The following is a 19,567-nucleotide window of genomic DNA, read 5'->3' on the forward strand; positions in this document are numbered from 1 at the left end:
CCCCTTTGCCCTGTAATATCAATATCTTCACAGTTCTGGGGAATTAGCATGTAGATATCTTTGGTAGTGGTGGGGGGCATTATTCTCCCTACCACATGTGTGTTACAAAGCTGCTTTCACCATGGGCATCTGGGGCTCAGTCCTGCTAGGGAATTGTATAACATACTTCCGTGCAATCTTATCTCAGGGGCAGGTGAGCTGGGGTATTGATCCTCTAATTCACCTTTCATCATTGATTAAGGACTGCCATCAGGGATAGTACCTCCCTGGCATTGCCCAGGTTAGGCCATCAAGTCTTTGATGGCCAGAGAAAGTCCTCAGATAACTGATTTCAGGTACTGGTAGTGGGAAGCTGTCAAACTGGTGTGCTCAAAAATGGACAGTGTGGAGGGGCCATGAGCAGGCCTTAATACGGCCTACAGCAGGCAAGCACCATCACTGGAATAAATGGAAATTCTTGGTTTTTTTGACTGGCTCTACTAATATCATCCTAGACCACAGATATTTAGAATCAATTTTCCCTATTGTTAATCTTAGAAATTTACATGTATTTTCATCAAATTAAAAGTTTAGACTAAATGTTCCCTATATTCCCATCCAACTAAGAGTGTCTGAGAATTCTTTGATTCTGCTTATCATTAGCAATTTAACTGAGCTGCCATTATTGTGATTATGTAATTTTCATCTGGAGGCTGGGAAATAGTTTCGTTAGGTTTTGAAGTTAGGGAATCAATGAATTTGAATCAATAAGTTACTGGGTCCATGAGCATGATTTTTCTGATATAAATGTTAAAATCATAGAAACTGGAAATGTTAGTGTCTATTAGTCCAACCTCAAGCTGAGCCATATTTGCTACTTGAGTAAGAGAGATTTTTTTTTTCCTAAAGAGTTCTATGTTCTCACTGAAGCCATCCATACTCTATTAAGAGATCTAAATAATTATCAAGACTCTTTTGGGCATTCAGCATTGAAAATAGAGGATGCTAGAGACATGGCGCTCATAGTCCCAGTGAGATGGCTTCTCCTCTCCAGCGATCGGGTATCCTTTCTGCTCATACAGTTCAGTTCAGCACTCCTTACCCCCACCCCCCCACTCTGCATATTGGGTCCAATTATGGGGACAGCAACAAGCTGGGTTGTTTCTTGAGGAGAGAATCAGGGCTGTTAATGGCTTACAACATTTCCCAAAGTGTGTGCTCCACGAAATAGTATCAATAGTAGAGGGAGGTCATTATTCCCTTTCCTTGCTTTGGAGAATGACAGTACTCAGCAGCATAAACATTCCCAAGAAGTTCTAGAAGAAGGAAACCTATTTAAGTGTGTTGTTTAACTCAGAGGTTCCTAAACTCCCCCCCTTTCCTATGTTTTGGGAAATGCTGGTTTAGAATTCATGACTTAAGAAGAAGAGTTGAAAGACCTTGAGAAGTGAGCACTTGAAGGGAGCCCCTATTTTCACATTTTTTTGAAGAAAATGGTGGCAGAATGATTTATTTTATTGGCTGGGGGTGGGGGAGGGCAGAGGGTATTCAGCTAGAGACTCCACTAGGCCACTAGACAGAAGACATAGGAAAGAGATTCCAGGTCAACATTGGGGAGAGCTGTTTTATTTGGAGCCATCCAGAGAAGGACTGGGCTACCTCAGAAGGGGGTATGCTTCTGGTTGTTGGAAATGCCCATGAAGAAGTCTTATACATGGAGAAGTTTATAATCCTTTGAATGGGTTTTTGCAGGGAGGGCCCAGGCCTCTGCTAAGGAGTTGAATTAGATGACCGCAAAGCTACATCCAACTTTGAGATTTTTATGAATTTTTGATTCAGACATAGGGTAGACTTGCTGACAGGGTTAAGGTTGTGTCATTGTTGACAGAAAATTCAATGCATATATTAAACCCATTGAATAGTAAGAACAAAAGAGAAACTGAGTAGGTGGAAAAATTGCCTTCCCTATTTTATTTTTGGAAGGCTAGATTTTCTCTGCAGGCGTCCTCTTGTTTCTGGTTATTTTAAAAGGCATCTGAGTTTATTATTTGATGACATGCTAATTTAAGTAACGTCCATTGATAAAATGGAAGGTGTGAATTTAGTATTATGAAACATCATGTTAAGGCTTAGTCATATAAAATGACTTTTTGTCTCTTGTCCAAAGGATTGCGATTATGTAACTGTGAATTGGAACTTAGAATGAGTCAATCATTTTCTGAATTCTCTATTACCCTTTGCAAATAGGAAGCTCGTTGGAGCAGTCCCTCTTAAGGGACATTTATTGCAGAGTAGTTCCTATAAGCTTCCACTCTGCGTCCCTTAAATTCATCCAGTCAACAGCATCGACTGAGGGCTGTAGGGAACTCTGTACTGTTCTCAAGGCTGAGAGGCCTGGGGAAAGGAACTGTTACAGGCTGCGCAGGACTAGTGACTGCTGCAAAAATTAGCATTATGTAAAATTACAAGTTTGTCCCATACTGCTATGATAGCTCTATGATTGAAATGCATAATTTTACTCTTACTTCTTTAATGAAGGTTTGCAATGATGGAAAAACAGTAGGAAGCATTTTTTCAAATGCAAATTACCTTGCAGGAAAGAAATAACAAAGGAAAGAATTGCTACCAAGGGGAAAAATTAAATCTTACAGCACTTCCTTGGGTATAGTAGAGACAAACAATTAGCATGTTAAGGATCATTATGTCCTGTAATAACATGTTGCTTCAAAAATTCTCCTTCCTTCTACTTATGGGTCCTATCTATTTGCTGGGTGACTTTGATGTTGCATGTCAGGAACCAAATGTGAAATATTTTTAGCATCATTGCCAATCTCAGGAAGAATCCTCATAACAAGGACCTTAATTGTCTATAACCCTCATCCACACATTAACTGACTAGTTAATCCACACATTAACTTAACAGGAGTTAAGTGTAGATTGTGCACTTGCATGAAATGGTAAAATTAATCGATTAGTTAAGCCATGGTTGCTTTCTTACTGTGGACTGAGTCCAGAGGATCTAGCAGTAACCACGTAGAGAAGGGTTTGGCTTTCATGAACTTGCAGTTAAGAGAGAAAATGGAAACCCTCTTAGTGATTTCCCCATGTATCACCAATGTGCTCACTCAGTTCTCCATTGTTATGTAACAAGGCACTGTCAATCTCTGTTGGCTCATGGTCTTGCAATTTGGGCGGGACTAAACTGATACAATCTGTCTCTGTTCTAAGCGGTGTTGACTGGGGCAGCTCAACTGAGACCAGAGGATCTAAGAAGACTACCCTCAGCGTCTGGTGCCCCAGTTGGGTTGGCTTGAATGGCTAGCGCTTCACTGGGCTTCTCTCTTCCTTTACAGTTCTCTCTCCAGTTGGTTAGTCCAACTTCTTGACATTGCAGCTCATTTCCTTTAAAAGTGGCAAGAAACGAAAGCTCCAGGCTTCATGAGGCCCAGACTCACAGTCACTCATCATCCCTTCAAGTACTTTCCTGTGGCCCTAGCAAGTCCCAAGGCCCTTCCGGGCTTGGGGAAGAAGAAAATAGATTGCTTCTTGCCTTCAGGGGTGGGTGAAATTATCCGTGGTCACCCTTGTAGATAATCTACCACATTCCTCCTCAGAGGTGCAGAGAACTAATACAACACCTTTTCCAAATCTGGCTAAGGCTTCACAATCTCTGCCACTGACTTGTGAACTTGCCTGTCACAGAAGCAGAGAGACACGACTTCCTTCGAAAGCAGAGTGATCCCTTTTAATCTCTGTTCTACTCCTTTTTTTTTTCTGACTACATTTGGAAAACAATTGAACTTCTAAGTTTATGGTGATTTTTCAATAGGTTATCAGATAAAAAATATAAACGTTATGTTTGTTGACCAAATCTTTTCAAACCCTGCTCTGCTTTGAGTATTTATAAATATGACTACAAGAGCTGATAGAGGAGCAGAGAAGTCTTAGGGCTAGAAGGGGCTTTCGAAACCATCTCTTTCACATCCCTAATAGAAGGGTGTGTTCAGATTGTTGTGTTTTTTTTTTTTTTACTATTGTGTAGGTGTGACTATTACATTGTTATTACTGTGATTATTAGAAAACATATTATCTTTTATTTTCATTGAAAAATTAAAGGATTGTGCTCTGAGATTCGTGCGTGTAATTTTGTCCAAATTATATATTTATGCCGCAGATCTCTGAGTTATGGTGCTATAGGAGTAATTGTTGGACATGAATTTACACATGGATTTGACAATAATGGTAAGTTCTGGTTCATTGTATTAGCTGCTTTTATGATCGTGCTAATTATATGGATGTTAATTGTGGCTATTTTCTGTGCATAGTGGCATCGTCATGGATCGAAGATTATCCAAAGAAGTATAATTGCTGATGGAAAACTTTTCCCCATGTCTTGCTGTGATAGCTTGCAATAAATAAGTAATCGTTCCCATTGGTGATGGGGTAGAATGAAAAAAAAAGATCTTGTAATTTCAATAGAATTAGCTTTGCATTTTGATCAGGATTGCTGTAGTTGCCACAATGGTTATAGGAATTGCTTTATAGTTTTTATTTGCTATTGGTCATTTCTTTATGCAACATCTTGAGATGTTCTCCCTGGAGGTGTGAGCTCTGCTCCAAAGATGATTATGCAGGCTGCCAAGTTAGGACTCAGCGAGTTAGGATTCTGCGAGTTAGGATTCTGGAGGAGCTAGATGGGTTGGTTCTTTTGTGCCACTTCAAGTATTACGCAATGCTTAATCCCTGTTTTTCTCTATACTGGCATATTGTCAGAAGTTTTTTTTAAAAAAGACTCGTGCTTTCATAATAAAGCATGATTTAGAATATGCTGTGTAACCTGATGACATTTTAGTGACAGCAAAGAGAATCAGCTAAAGAAATGATTGCCCTTTGAGCATCACCTTCGTTTGTAATCAGCACTCCTTTCTCCTTTCACTTCGGAGCATTACTAGAAAGCCACATGAAATCGCCCAAACTTATGACTTAGCAGCAAATCACCGTTACAGCCACATGCCCATGATGATATACAGGCAGACTCACGGACCTGGCAGGGCCCACGGAAACGCTTAGAGAGGGGACCTCTTGCTTCTATGTCTCTGGCATTTCCAATATCCTTTCCAGGATGCCTACCCCTGGGACAGAGGCCCTTTTGGTCGTCTGCTTCTGGACAGTTCTAGCATTCCCACCAACCCCTGCATAGTCATCTAGATTTTTCACTCCCCTGGTCCTTCCTCCCTGTTCAAATCAAGCTGTCTTGAATCCCCAGAGCTACTCTTTCTGTCTTTGCTGGTTTAGTGTAGCTGAGAGAAGAGTCATAGGAAAGAAATGAAAGCCAGTAGTGCTCTCTTGATTCTAGGTCATTCTTCCTGGGAAGTTTACAGTTTTCCTCTAGAATCTTCTGGAGGCCTTCTGGAGTCTTTCTCAAAGGACAGAATTCAATGATGGCAATTTCAGTCTGTAATCAGTACTCAGAACAGTGTGTTGCACACATAAACACATGCCTGGTGACTATTTAGTGACTGATTGGTAATGGAGGGGGCTCTTGTCCTCCCAGGGGGTGAGGGAAATGGCATCCAGCCTTGCTGAAGAGTTATGGGTTGTTCCAATGATCACCTTTGCTTAGCAGACTTTCTTGGAAGCCCAAATAAAGTGTTCTCTGCATCATTAAATTTAAACCAATAGCAACCTTGACTGTAAAAGATAGTGCAAATACACCCAAACTTGTTTTTTTGAAGGATGTAGAGAAAATGAAGGGTGAATCTACAGTATAAAAATGAATCATACTTAATAAATACACTTTCCCCACATATTCTGGAGATTTCCATTCTTGTTCCAAGTTCCCTTTTTAGAGCAACCTTCCTGTCACAGCAGGACAGATGGGCCTTCCATCCCATTGATGTCTGTGGAATGATTCATAACAGAGGTTTTATGTGTCTCTTGGTTCTGGCAACTTGGAGGAAACACATTCCCATAGGCTGAGTCAGGGGCTATGGTGGCTCACCGTGAATGACTCCCTGGGGCTGTTCCTCTGGATCGTTTGGAATTTCACTGGCCGTGGATGCTCTGACTCCCTGCACAGGCTTTCTGAATGAAGTCATTTCATTTCATAATTCAGAGAACATTTTGGGTTAGATCAGGTGAAAACAAAGAATCTTTGACTGGGTAAGAATAATGTGTGCAATTAGTTGACGGATCATATTTTTTTTTTTAAATGCTCTTTGTTCTTTAAAACAGAAAGAACTTTCTCAGTCTCCTTTCTCCTTTCTTCCCTTTTGACAATTAACCCATGACACTGCAGAGAAGGCAGGAGCTGCTCCCGGGGCTGGTCCCTGCTGCTGGGACTCCTTTTTCAAGGCTTGTCAAAGTGAGGGAAAGGGACCAGAAAGAAATTCGTTTCCATAAATAATACACATGTCTTTTCCTTTTCCTATCTCTAGGTAGAAAATATGATAAAAATGGAAACCTGGATCCGTGGTGGTCTGCTGACTCAGAGGAAAAGTTTAAAGAAAAAACCAAGTGCATGGTTAACCAGTACAGCAACTATTACTGGAGGAAAGCTGGCTTAAATGTGAGTCCAGCTGGGTGAAGGGGCATCCTGTGGGTCATTCTTCCTGGCTTTGATGTTAGCTTGCTTTTAGACCATTGGTTTTCAACGTGGTGGTTTCCAGACCAACAGCCTCGGTCTCCCCTGGGAGCCTGTCAGGAAAGCTAATTCCCGAGTCCTCCTCCAGGCCCACTCGGTCTCCGTGGGTGGGGTCAGCGGTCTGTCTTTTCATAAGCCCTCGGGTGATTTTGACACTAGGTCAAGTTTGACACTCATGGGCCTAATTTGTTTCCCTAGATTGAGATTAATGTAGAAAGTCCAATAGCAAAGAGAGGCAATAGAATTCTTCTAAGTCTATACTCCGTACCCTTTTCAAAAACTTCCTTCTAAACTATGGCTTAGGTTGAAAGCATTGAAATAAAACCTCACTAATTTGAATGGATGAGTCTGAGTTCACTAAGACTTCTTACTCACAGAAGTTTGCACGAAAGAAAGTTCCTTGTAAAATGTTGATGTCCTAATATATCTAGAGTGAGCCGTAGGTCCAAACCTTCGCTCCACCAAGTCTGAGCCTTATGAACTCGGCCAAGTTCCTTAACATTCCTGAGTCACAGAGATTCACTTGTGAAATGGTAATGCTTTCTGACCTCATTAGTTTGTTATAAGAATTAAATGAGTGAAGTAATGTAAGGCCCTAGCATAAGGCCCGACACATAGTAAGTGCTCAGTTAATGGGAGTTCCTATTCCTAATACTTTGTGACGTACTTACTCATAGGTACCCCATTCTAAGAGAAAACAAAATCAAAGATTTGTGAACTGAAAAAAAAAAAAATAGAAGAGCAGGTTTCTTGGAGGGAGGGAATGCAGATTTCCTGGTGATTATTGTATGCAGGTGTGGGTGCTAGACTTTTCACTTCACTGCAAAAAAATATAATCCTGATACTGGCCTCAAGAAGCGAGCATATGACTAGCCTATTTTACTTATGAGGAGACTGAGACTCAGAGGAATTAAAATCCACGCTAGAGCCTAGCTAGATCAATATGACACCCCAGTCCATACTCTTTCCCCCATATCATGCTCTTGTTCTCTGCCCTTAAATTCACTTTATACTTGTGTGTGAGGAGAAACTATTCTACAACATCCATTTTGGTCGGAGTGTCAGGTATTGAAAACTGAACTCTGACAAATGTGTACCTTTGTCACAAGGACGGTGGGAAGGGCATGCCTATCTCAGCATAAACGCGCTCAACCGTCAGAAAACAGCCTCAGTCTCCTTCCCACAGGAAAGGGAGGCCGCTTCCTTTGTGGCTATAAAGGGCCATGCTTTATTTTCCTCACTCTGGGGTGGAGGTGAATCCTCTCTGCCTGAATCTTTGCGGTGCCTAGAGGGAGCTCCACAGAAGTCGGCAGTTAGCAGCTGAGTCCTGACAGGCGAACCTAGGGCCTTAGGGTCTACTGAGGTGGTCCAGGGTAGGAAGAAGCAGCGGGATGTGGCTACTCCCAAAGCCTCTCATTTAGACACAGCTTAGAGGAGCAAGGGAGGAGATTAAATTCAAGCATGAGTGAATATCAAAAGAAGCCCCAGACTTAAAACAACACAAATTTACCACTTTAGAGTTATGTTTGTTTGTCCCAGATCTCCGTGGGCCTGGATTAAGGCATCATCAGGGCTGCATTTCTTTCTAGAGCTCTCGGGGAGACTCTGTTAGACTGTGACTTTGCCTTTTCCAGCTCTTAGAGGCTGCATACATTTCCTGGCTTCTGGTCCCTTCCTTTCTCCCCTTGTCAGCAGTGCCCGGTTGAGTCTTCTCTCCTTGCATCTCTTTCATACACACTCTCCTGACTTTCTTTTCCTGTTTTTAGGGACCCTTGTAGTTACCGTGGACCCACCTGGATAATCCAGGTGGGTGTCTCCATTTCCACATCCTTAACCTAATCAGATTTTTTAAGTCCCCTTTGCCATATAAGGTAACATATTCACAGGTTCCGGTGATTAGGACCTCGTCGTCTTTGGGGTGGGGGTCCTGTGCCTCCCACGGCAAACCTTTTCTGTAAGGGGATCGACAGTAAATAATTTGGCCTTTGTGGACCAGGAAGGCTCTGTGGCTACTCTGCCACGGTGAGAAGAGAACAGCCACAGTCTGTACACAAATAGGCATGGCTGAGTTTCAATAAAGCTTGATTTGTGGAGCCTGAAGTCTGAACATCATTTTCACAGCCCCCACGTATCACTCTTTCAGTGTTCCCCTGGAATCACCAAAAAGGTAAAATCCGGTCTTGCAGCCCTTACAACGACAAGCAGCAGGTTGGATCTGACTCGTGGGCTGTATTGCTTTAGATGATCTTTTGTCCTAAAACACCATTGAAGGGTTTAGCAAACAATCTTTAGCTGCATGCAAGACTTTCTTTGCCCTGCTTGGCTGGTTGTCACCCATATGGCCAGCCTCCACCTTGTGGTCTGTGCTGCTTCCATTTGATTTTTGTTTCCTATGACAGCCACCCTCCTTTGAATTTTTCATGGAAATTGCTGAAGGCAAAATGGTGATGGTTGGTCTGGAAATCTTGTTCCTGTGTGGATGGTAAATTCTTTGACATAGAACTGTACCGAAAAGAAAACTCAAATTACGTGAGTTCATCAGAGAAAGTAACCCGTGTATTGACATTTCTATTTTCTCCCCCTTAAACCAGAGTCACTCAGAATATTGTTAATATTTTATTGGAGCTGGATAAATTGGTGAGAATAAAGAGGTGGGTGAGAGATAAATGTGTAGCATAATCAAGTGGAAATGATTCTATCAGGAGCACCTTACTGCGGGTTAGTCTGCGATCTCACAATACATCCAACTACCTCTGATTTACTGAATGTAATTTTCTCTTTAAAATATGACACTTTTTCTTACGCTCATGTTTCTGCCTCATGCTGAACGATGGTTGGTTGTGAAACCCACTGTTTTCTTTTTTTCTCTGGGCTAGGTGAAAGGGAAGAGGACCTTGGGAGAAAATATTGCCGATAATGGAGGACTGCGGGAAGCTTTTAGGGTACGCGCTGTTGCATCTGCTGTGATTTAAAAAAAATTAAACTGTTTAGTGCACCTCAGTTTACCCAGGAGACATGTTTTGGAGGAGTTAGATTTCAGTATATCCTGTCAATTTCTATATGTTTCTGTAAATAGACTTCGAGTTCCCCGTTGACTCTTACTCTAGGATATGAAGAGAGCTGCATTTCCGTCTATTTTACTTTGAGGTGTATGGTCACCCGAAAGAATAATATTTGCTATTAATCATGCATTTAAAGGATAGTTTGCAGAAGACAGATTCAGAGCAATATCAAAGCATGCCACAGACATATCCTCGGGGTTAGGTTCATATGACTTTTCCTCGAGAACAGCTCTCTCCTCGTGATTTTCTCTTGAAATATCAAACTTCTAAATGATTGCCAGAGGCTAGGGGTTCTCATATAGTGGTCCAGGTACAGAGCCATAATAATGTTTTCATCCTCCATGGTCTGCGGTTAAACAAGAAACAGAAGAATGACGTGGAAAGATTTTTATAAAGCTTAAATGCATTTCGTGTAAAGACCCGCCTAGTATTCCGAGGCAATATCCATCTTATATTCTTGTGAAAATATATTGATTTTATTAAATGACAGTGGCAGAAGCTGATTGTGTTCCCTTTTACTTGGCAAAATTAAAAATTGGCAATATGTCGACCCTCAGATTCCCTCCCATAAGGCTTTGCCACTGTGTTAGATTTGTTTGTTTCCTGGAGGGAATGGAAAGAACAGCTTTCTTCTTCTTCTTCTTGATGTTTTTTGGAGTCATTTGCCATCTGAATATTTTGGTCCAGCTGCTTTCAATGAATATATCGACTGTAAAGTCTTTTGGTAGGTGATTCCACCTCACCATGAAGCAATAGGACATTGACTTGCATTTCCAGGGGTTTGTTTTCTTAAAGGAGAACTTGACAGGATACGAGTTGCACAGGGGGGAGGATGTATTTAATGTCACTTGGCTGGACGTGGAAAGGGAGAGCCTTCGCTGCAAAGGCTCATCGATTCTGCTTCTCTTGTCAGGCTTATCGGAAATGGGTGGATGACAAGAGGCAGGGAGTAGAGGAGCTTCTCCTACCAGGCATCAAATTCACTAACAACCAGCTCTTCTTCCTGAGCTATGCTCACGTGAGTAGAAACGTGGGACTCTGACGTGTTCCCTTGATCAAAGATTTGGAACAAAGGGAACACACCTTCCACAAAGATTTGGAACAAAGGTTTAATAGCATAAATTTGATTTCAGTTAAAATTATCTTGCTGCTTTTTTTGAGGGGGATATAATTCACCTTCTTAAAGTCCTATGGGATATAATTACCTGATTTAGACAAGATTTATTATTTTTTATCCAGTGAGTTACCAGCCCTCTGTTTACGTGTTTGACATTTCTTTAATGTATCCTGACTTCTTAATATATTTCATACTATTTATAACCATTTCTAGTGACTCACTCTTTGACTTTCATGGCCCTGCCTTTTCCTGCACTTCTACTTTGCCTCACTTGTTGATTATATCCGCCACTCTCAACCTGTCGGGGACCCTCAAGGCCACGTTCCCAACTTCCAAATGAAAGTGGAAGACTGCTAGAGCTGAAACACTGCGACAAAGGCAAGGAGAGCCATGCCACTCTATTGTGAGTCTAATGGGTCCTCTGGTCAGAGAGTGAAGGAAGATGTGCAAGTACACTAAACTCAGTTCTGAATTGGAGTCTCTGACTCATGAGGCAAGTGCCAATTCTTTGTTATTGGTTATTGCGCTGGTTTATGTCACAAACACATAGGCCTCATTTTCAGGAAAGCCAGGGAGGGGATGCTGAGGGTTCTGATGCGTGGCCTCACAGTGGGCGAGTATGTATCTATGTTCAAACCTAGATGGAAGTTTTCATCAGTACAACTCTACACAACCGGTTCTGCACAACCAGCTCTAAATTCCTACAGCTCTATCAGGTTCCCAGTAGCTAGTATCCTCACTTCCATCCCACAGTGTCATCGACAGTACTGGCTTGGTGGCTTTGCTTTTGCTTTTCTCTCTATAATGTGATTCTTCTTCTACTCAGATTATTTGACACCCTCTTCCTCTGTCAGGATCCATGTTGGGTTCCACCTGTGTCACACCTTCCACAAACTTCCCCGAAGATTCCCTTTCTCATTAACAAAAAAATCTCCAACTGCTTTGTGCTTTCCCTCATAACCATGCAGCTGACTATTTAATTGTTCCCTAAATGTTGTAGACTTGTAGTTTTATTTCTGCAGCCGAGCTTTTGGATCCTTGCTCTTATGTATCTTCGTAACACCCAACAAAGATGTGTTGGCAATATTGAAGACGCTTGACATTTTTATAGGAATTGCTGGGAACAGATAAAACTAACACAGTTCAGCTAAGGAGAATTCTTTTGGGTCACTACTGGATCCTATGTCTAAAATAAGCACACACAAAATAGAACTTTCTGGTGCAGGGGTTGGCAAACTAGGACTCAGTGGCCAAATATGACCTATTGTCTGTTTTTAAAACTACGGTTTTATTGGAAGGCAGTTATACTCTTTCCTTTACATGTTGTTTGTGACTGGTTTTGTACCACAACAGCAGAGTTGAGTAGTTCACAGAAAGACCTTATAGTCAGCAAAGCCTAAAATATTTGCTATCTGTCCCTTTCCCAACAGTGCTTGCTGACCCCAGTTCAGAAGACAAGGTACAAGGTCCATCAGTTCTTATTAGTTATACCCTGGCCTGCAATAGCTCTTTGTAGATGAAGTAAACTGAGAATAACATTGCAGTCATAATTTTTAAGTGTCTCAAAATTCTCAACCATATCTGATTTATTTTAAACTAAAGGGATTTAGGGAAAAAATGGAAAGCTATTTTATATCACTAATGAGAAATTTATCTTAGAGCTTTTCCTACTGACAGAACAAGGAGATTTTCAATCTTTTGCACATTGAAGTTAAGTCTTCTTATAGGGCCAGTGAAGTTATTTTCCCTCCTGGGAAGGTATTAGGAAAACAGTAACAACTCTAATGTGTTTTCAGAAATCCCTTAAGTGACATAGGAAGCTAAGACAATACTACATATTAAAAATTTAAGAATATAAGACATAGCATTTAAAAATGAGGTAAAATGAAATGCCAGAGACAACTACACTTAGCCAGCATCTGAGGAAATTAAGCAAAAATGTTCCAAGGCATCTTCAAAGTCAAATTTAGAACACAGTGACTGACAGTTCATCTTCATCCAGAGCGATGGCATCACATCACCTCTTGCTTTCTGTACCCCCATTGTTGCTACGACCTGTCAGATTTCCCCCCAGATATTCTTCTCTTTCTAAATGTCTCCATTCTCACTGTGCTTACTTCGGGTCATTCATGAGAATCTTCCTGGGGCCCACAAATAATCTAAACAGTCTCTAATTTCTCCCTCCTACTATATACCTCTGCCAGATAAATTGTTTTTAGATTTATTTATTTATACAAGAACTGGGGTACAGTCAGAGGCGTGGGAGGGTGAGAGAATTCACCAGAGAGAGAGCAGGGAGCAGAACAGGCAGATGGACTGAAGACACTGCTGAGGGGAGCAGCAGGTGAGGCAGGAGAGGTCTGCCGGGCCATGTGGGTTTCTCCCTGGCCAGCCGGGAATCGAACCTGCACTGCAGAGACTGCAGATAGCTTCACAATGTGGCACGCTCAACCCATTGCGCCACGGGGGAGGCCCCAGATAATTAAAAAAAATGCTTTTATCATTTTCCTGCTCAAAACCAATATTTACATACAACCTAAGCACTGTAGCCTATTGCACAGACCTTCAGAAATCTGACATCCTCCTCTTGCTCCCCTGATTTTCCACGGTTGATCATTAGGCACCTCACAATCCTGCCAAGCTGATTGTCTTGCTTTCTGTTCAAATATGTTCTGCTCAAGTGTGTCCTTGCTTCCATTTTTTCCCTCCACTTGGAATTCTCCCATCATATTCACGTGTCCTGGTTCTATTCATACTTCAGAACTCTATCATATTTCAAGACACACAGGGGGCCAGGATTCAGTAGATCGCAGTGCAAGAACAAAGCGAGTTTCTTTTCTTGTTCATGCTCTATATCCCACATGGATCAGAGCAAGGCTCTGGGTTTGGAGTGTGTATCTCAACAAGCACATCCATGGTCACCACCAGAGCAGGAAAGAAATACGAGGTAATGTGCACTGCCCCTTCATGTAACATTTTAAATTGTTTTTAAGGCTTTGAAAACTTCTGCCAAGTTTTCAAAGCTCCTACCAAGAGGTGATATAGATATATCTTCTGGTTGGAGCAAGTCTCATAGCCATACCTAACTTCAAAGGAGACAGAGAAGTGGCCTATGCAAGGTCCTGTCGAGGGTCAGGCAGGCAAAGCAATTGGTGCAAAATACTAACTTCTCATGACATCCTGAGTAATAGATGGTGGATCCATTTTGTTGATTTGAATGAGTATGGTTAAATTTGAGAAGAGCTGTTGTAAGCATCATACTAATTGACTGAATATAGTCTTTGACACATACGCTGTTCTCTTGATTTAAAGCATTTGTCTGCAAATCTTCCTAATTTACTCAAATTGTGGAGTTATTCACAATGATAAACCTACTCTGGAGCTGAGAATAATAGATGTTACTACTCAGGAAGGTTTTATCTGGTCTACGGAAACTGTTTGTCATCCATTGATTCCAAAATTACTCTTTCGTATAATGTGAAACAGTTAAGGTGATAGAAAATGGGTGATTGGAGTGCAATGTAATTATTGGGATGCTTTTCTTTTCCAGGTGAGGTGCAATTCCTACAGACCAGAAGCCGCCCGAGAACAAGTCCAAATTGGTGCTCACAGCCCCCCTCAGTTTAGGTAAACAGGCAAATGGGTGGCACTAGTTTTAAACTGGGCATCTGTCCTCCTCCTGCCCTACCTCGTCACCCAGTGCTCCACCAAATAGGTCGTCTGAGCAGAAGTCTGTTGTGAACAGTGATGTCTCCATCATGTAGGCAAAACAATCTGGCCCCACAGAAGCTAAGCATCTTTTCTTTCATTAGTAAGGGGCTGATGTAATCAGCTTGCTCTCAACTAAATTGCTTTTTTTTAAAGATTTATTTATAAGAGAACTGGGGTACAGGTCAGAGGCACGGGAGGGTGAGAGAATTCACCAGATACAGAGTGGGGAGCAGAACAGGCAGATGGACCAAAGACACCGCTGAGGGGAGCAGCGGCAAGGCAGGAGAGGTCTGCCACGCCATGTGGGTTTCTCCCTGGCCGACCCGGGATTGAACCCGTGCTGCAGAGGCTGCGGACAGCTTCACGGCGTGGTGTTCAACCCGCTGCGCCACTGGGGAGGCCCTCTCAACTAAATTTCTGTCCTGTATATTTGTACACACCTTTAGTGCTGTGTCATGAGATCTGTGAGATTGTGATCAGTCTCCAAAGGTAATTTGGAATCCAAACCATAGCTTTCAGAGTAAGTCCCATCTGCTGTCTTCCAGCTTTTGAAAGCAGAATTCCATAGGGGCCAAGAGTGAGCTGGGGGCTCAGTAAACAGGAATATTTGGTGTATTGTAATACCTCCTTGTTTCCTGTAGGTCCCAAAAGCCTCTTTTCTTAGATAAGGACGAGATCATATGCACTCTGCTTTCAAACACCTAGAGCTCCAGTTTATTTTGGGTTGTGGAATATCCAGTTTAGCGCCTCTTGTTCTTTCATGCAACCAACCAACAGACACAACTGAGTACCCACTTTCAGAATAGCTCCGAATACAAAGAAGGGTAGATGGTGATTTGGACTATTATAATTCATTTCTAGAGTCATCTGCTCCACATTTTGGCTTTTGTTTTAAATGGTAATTTGAAACAATTGTTTATAGATGAAGGAAAGAGGAATATGAATTCTGCTCTTATTTGTCAGAATGTATAAAATATTAAGTAAATATAAAATTACTTGCCCTGTGCTAGGTTTCTAGCACAGTTTGAAGGAAATAAGAAAACCATAACATTTATTCATTCTTTGCTTCGAACATATTATATCTGAATATCTTCCTATTTAATGATTAAATGAATCCATTAGCATACTGCAAGAAAGTCATCTTAAGTTCCTCATATATTTTAAAATCTTGTTCAGAAAAACCTTGCCTTAGAAGTGCCTCAGAACTTGACTATAAATTACCCAATAGCATAAAAACCTAATCACTGTGTTGGAAATTCTCCCCCACTGGGTTAAACTGTCAGGAGCGGTGACAGTCTCTAATGGACTCAAATGTGCTCCCACTGACAAATGGTGCAGAGGGAACCGCACAGTAGATTAATTACTGAACAGATAAGGTTTTAGGAACTAATTTCCTTTTACTAACTAGTTGCCTGTGATGTTGTATTTTAGCTGATAATTTGCAGAGAATGCTTACTAATCATCAACTAAATTCGATCTCTAACACTTGCCCAGGGTAAATCACATTATGAAACATGCATCCCTACCCATACATCCCAGCTCTGAAACACAAGAGGTTTGGAGCATTTTTGGACACAGGCCATTATGTTCATTGAAATGCCCACAGGTAACAAAGTCAGCAGGGAAGAATCAGTCAGTGACCGAGAATGTTGAGTCTTTAGTCAACCCTTTGAACATGTAGTTGAGTAAGAAATAGATGGTGAGGGCGGGGCAATTTTTTGTGGCTTGTTAGTGATTTCTGCAGGAGCTATAGATTTTGAGTGTAGAAATCACACAGTGGAAATAGCACTTCCAAAAGGCAGTTACAATCAAAGTGCCGAGGAGAAATCTGCAGTCTTCACTGCAATTGGGGAACTTGCAAGAACACCAGATCTCGGAGTTAATTCCAGTAAAGCACTACTCATCAATAACAGCTAGCCAGCATTCATTAATTTTTTGGTTGCATGAGCTGAATTCTAGATAAATATGAGCCTTCAAACCTAATGGGAATTTGGAAAAAGCATTTTTGTAGATTGAATTGAGTTCCTTAAAGCTAGCTGGAAATGCAACAACAGAGGTAATTCTTACTGACATAACATTGAATGAAAGAAGTCAGAAGGCATGCTGTGTGATTCCAGTGATATGAAGTTCAAAAACAGGCAAAACTAATCTATGGTGGGAGGGGTCAGACTAGTAGTTAGCCTCGGAGGTACTACTGGTAGGGCACATAAGGGAACCTTCTACATGCCAGAAGTACCCCATCTTGATCTGGGTGGTAGTAACATGGGTATAGACACATGAAAAAATTGGTGAACTTTGCATTTAAGATGTGTATACTCTATATCAGGTAAACCTTCCCCAAAAGTTGCTATAAAATTTTAGAAAAGCTAAGTATCAGTAAATCCTACAGTTTAAAAGAATTTATAAATTTATAGAACTATACAATTTATAGGAGTTGCAAATCCTACAGTTTATAGGAACTTGGAGATGTTTGGAAGATTAATAGGAGCATTTGTCTGGTCTTCAGGAGGTGCTGGTTTTAGTCTCAGCTCTATTTATTTCTTTCGAAATTTACCTGAGGGCCAGTTAGTTCTGTGATGAAAATATTTGCAGTGGAAATGCTTGGGAGTTACTACCGGACATGATTTCCTTCACCATCTTGGGCTTCAGTTAGCTTCCTGTTGACAGATTGGACAAATGCAACATCCTTTGAGCAAGATGCTGCTGCAGTTTTAGCCAGAAACTGTTGATATGTAAGAATTAAATGACACATGCCTTCGCCTTTCTTTTTCAGGGTCAATGGTGCAGTTAGCAACTTTGAAGAGTTCCGGAAGGCTTTCAACTGCCCCTCCAATTCCACAATGAACAGAGGCACGGACTCTTGTCGACTGTGGTAGCCGGCGCACTGCTTTGTCCATCCCGAGTTCCAGTAGAGCTGCACTCGACACTCATCATCCTCTGCTTAGGCCCATGTTCCCCTTAGGACTTTTATTTCCAAAGCATCTTCATGATTTGGGTAGTGCTTAGATTGAAACTATATCTTGTCAGTGTTTTAGGGCTTAAAAAATGGAATGCAAGAAGGGGACCAAGTATATTTCTTTAGAAAACCAAGCCAAAAAAAATAAATCCCTAGGCTGTGTTTGTTAAAATGTTATCTGCTGAATTGTTGCCATTGTCCATTCAGTGTGGAACATACTGTTTTAATTTTTGGCTTTGCAGGGGGCCCAGTAGAATGTACCCACAAAAAACATCAATCTGTTAAACTTGTAACACTCAATGATGAGCACATGTGGGTGTACATCTGGGAAGTTTTACTGCTCCGTGGAAAGCAGGCTACGTTTTACGCATCATGATTAGCCAGCATTTATTCATGATAAGGTAGTCAACTTAGAGATAGGCTAGCTTTCTGTTTTATGAATGTTGCTGATATTCTTGCCTTCAGCTTTGGCATCTTTCAGGATGAAAACGAGCCTCACCGTTATGTTGTTAGCAAGTCACCCCATTCAAGTCAGCATGGACAAAGCTGGCAGAAAGGCTACTTGGTAAAAGATTTGAGTTTATCGAATAGAAGGAAAATGATGTATTTTTAAATTCCAGGAGAAGGAAAAACTCCTAGTCATGCAACAGCAAGGACCTACGAGATGAAATTGCCAAGATTTGAGCTCATCTCCCAGACCTCAGTGGCCCCGTCTGCCTGCTGGTCACCTCCTTTAGTGCAGGTCCCGTCTGTCTTCCTTCCTTCCTGTATGTGCGTTCTCCTGTTTCTGCAATGAGCAGACACGGAGAAAATGACTCTAATTCCCCACTAGGAATAGATGGCTTTCATTTCCCTTTTGTGCAAAGGGACAAACGCCACATTGAGGAGGATCCAAAATGACCTTCTATTTTGGCTCAGCTGGTGGCATCTATCTTTTCAAACAAGCAAACAAAAAAAACTTTGGAAAAATTTCTTGGTTAAAGACATTTTAGAAGCTATTAATTCAATTACGATTTCCTTGCACAGGCTGTAGAAGTGAAATTTTCAGTCATCAAGTCTTCTAAAGAATTTGTAGGAAAGAGCTGTACTGTGGTTTTGATCCTCAGAGTTTTATCCTTTTAAGTGATCTCCTCCACCTCTTACTAGTCTATGTGTGGAGGGTGGAATCTAATGGCCTTAGAGGGGTTCCATGGCATTTCTGCTTTCTTAAAAGAGCGAGTCCCTTCACATTCTTCATTGTTCGTGCGGTTCTGGTTTATGTGGGCCAATAAGAAAATCTCAGAAACAAAACGATAGATTCAGACTAGCCATGGGAGGCTATTTTGCATCCCTGTGATTTGTCATCTTTTCTTTCTTTCTTTCTTTCTTTTTTTTTTTGAATCTAAGCATGAGCCTCCTCCTCCTGTAACCATGGGAACTTCTAGAGGGAGAAAAACGCAGGGACGCAGGGGCACCATCAGGAGGAAAACAATTACACCGCCCTAGTCAGAGGAGAATGATTTTCCCCTTGACTTCCTCCTCTCTGAATGGATAAACTTCTGAAGGGCAGTTACCTTCTCCTCCTCTAAACCATGGCTTAATGCAGCCTTGGCGTGTAGTTTTAAAAACAAGCTGCCTTAGGTCAGGGATGCTGGAAATGTGTCAGAGGAATCATCTTGGGTGTAGCTGGGCAAGATACTCCTTGTTTGATTTCTGTCCGTGGACATTTAAATCAGGCCAGGTTTGTCATGCTTGTATGAATAGCATTCAACTTTTACAGTCCTCTTTTCAAACTTCAAATAAACACATTCCTGCAGGTCAGAGAAAGTGTTTGATAAAAGCGTAGAATTGTGACTTTGGCAATGGAAGTCGCTCAGTCATTTGCTGGTTTAGGGGAAACTGATTGGTCATCACTTGGGGCCCTCGCATTTTCTGGATGATGTGGCTACTTGTTCACGTGCTGTAGCTCAGGCGCTCGGAATGTTGTGGACGGGATGGCCGTTATCAAACCAAGCAAACCCACAGTGGCCATCCCAAAGCCACACTACCAGCTACCATGATTTGCTCCTAGGACTGGATTTCCAAATACACACTCTTGTTTGAATTTTCAAATGACATTC

The 19,567-nt window shown here is 41.6% G+C and overlaps 1 protein-coding gene across 1 annotated transcript in view; it reads left to right on the forward strand.

Annotated features, from left to right (window-relative positions):
• PHEX (phosphate regulating endopeptidase X-linked) overlaps nucleotides 1-17,388 on the forward strand; it is a gene marked incomplete at its 3' end in the record, with an annotated part of 158,003 nt that extends 140,615 nt beyond the window's left edge. Inside the window, exons 17-22 of the mRNA XM_084258817.1 lie at nucleotides 4,154-4,221; nucleotides 6,417-6,547; nucleotides 9,499-9,564; nucleotides 10,598-10,702; nucleotides 14,352-14,428; nucleotides 17,286-17,388. Of these exons, the coding sequence (XP_084114943.1) occupies nucleotides 4,154-4,221; nucleotides 6,417-6,547; nucleotides 9,499-9,564; nucleotides 10,598-10,702; nucleotides 14,352-14,428; nucleotides 17,286-17,388 (550 nt within the window). The remainder of the gene's footprint in view (nucleotides 1-4,153; nucleotides 4,222-6,416; nucleotides 6,548-9,498; nucleotides 9,565-10,597; nucleotides 10,703-14,351; nucleotides 14,429-17,285) is intronic.
• Nucleotides 17,389-19,567: the final 2,179 nt, after the last annotated feature.

Source organism: Talpa europaea (genome assembly GCF_964194135.1).
Source record: "Talpa europaea genome assembly, chromosome: X".
NCBI lineage: Eukaryota > Metazoa > Chordata > Mammalia > Eulipotyphla > Talpidae > Talpa > Talpa europaea.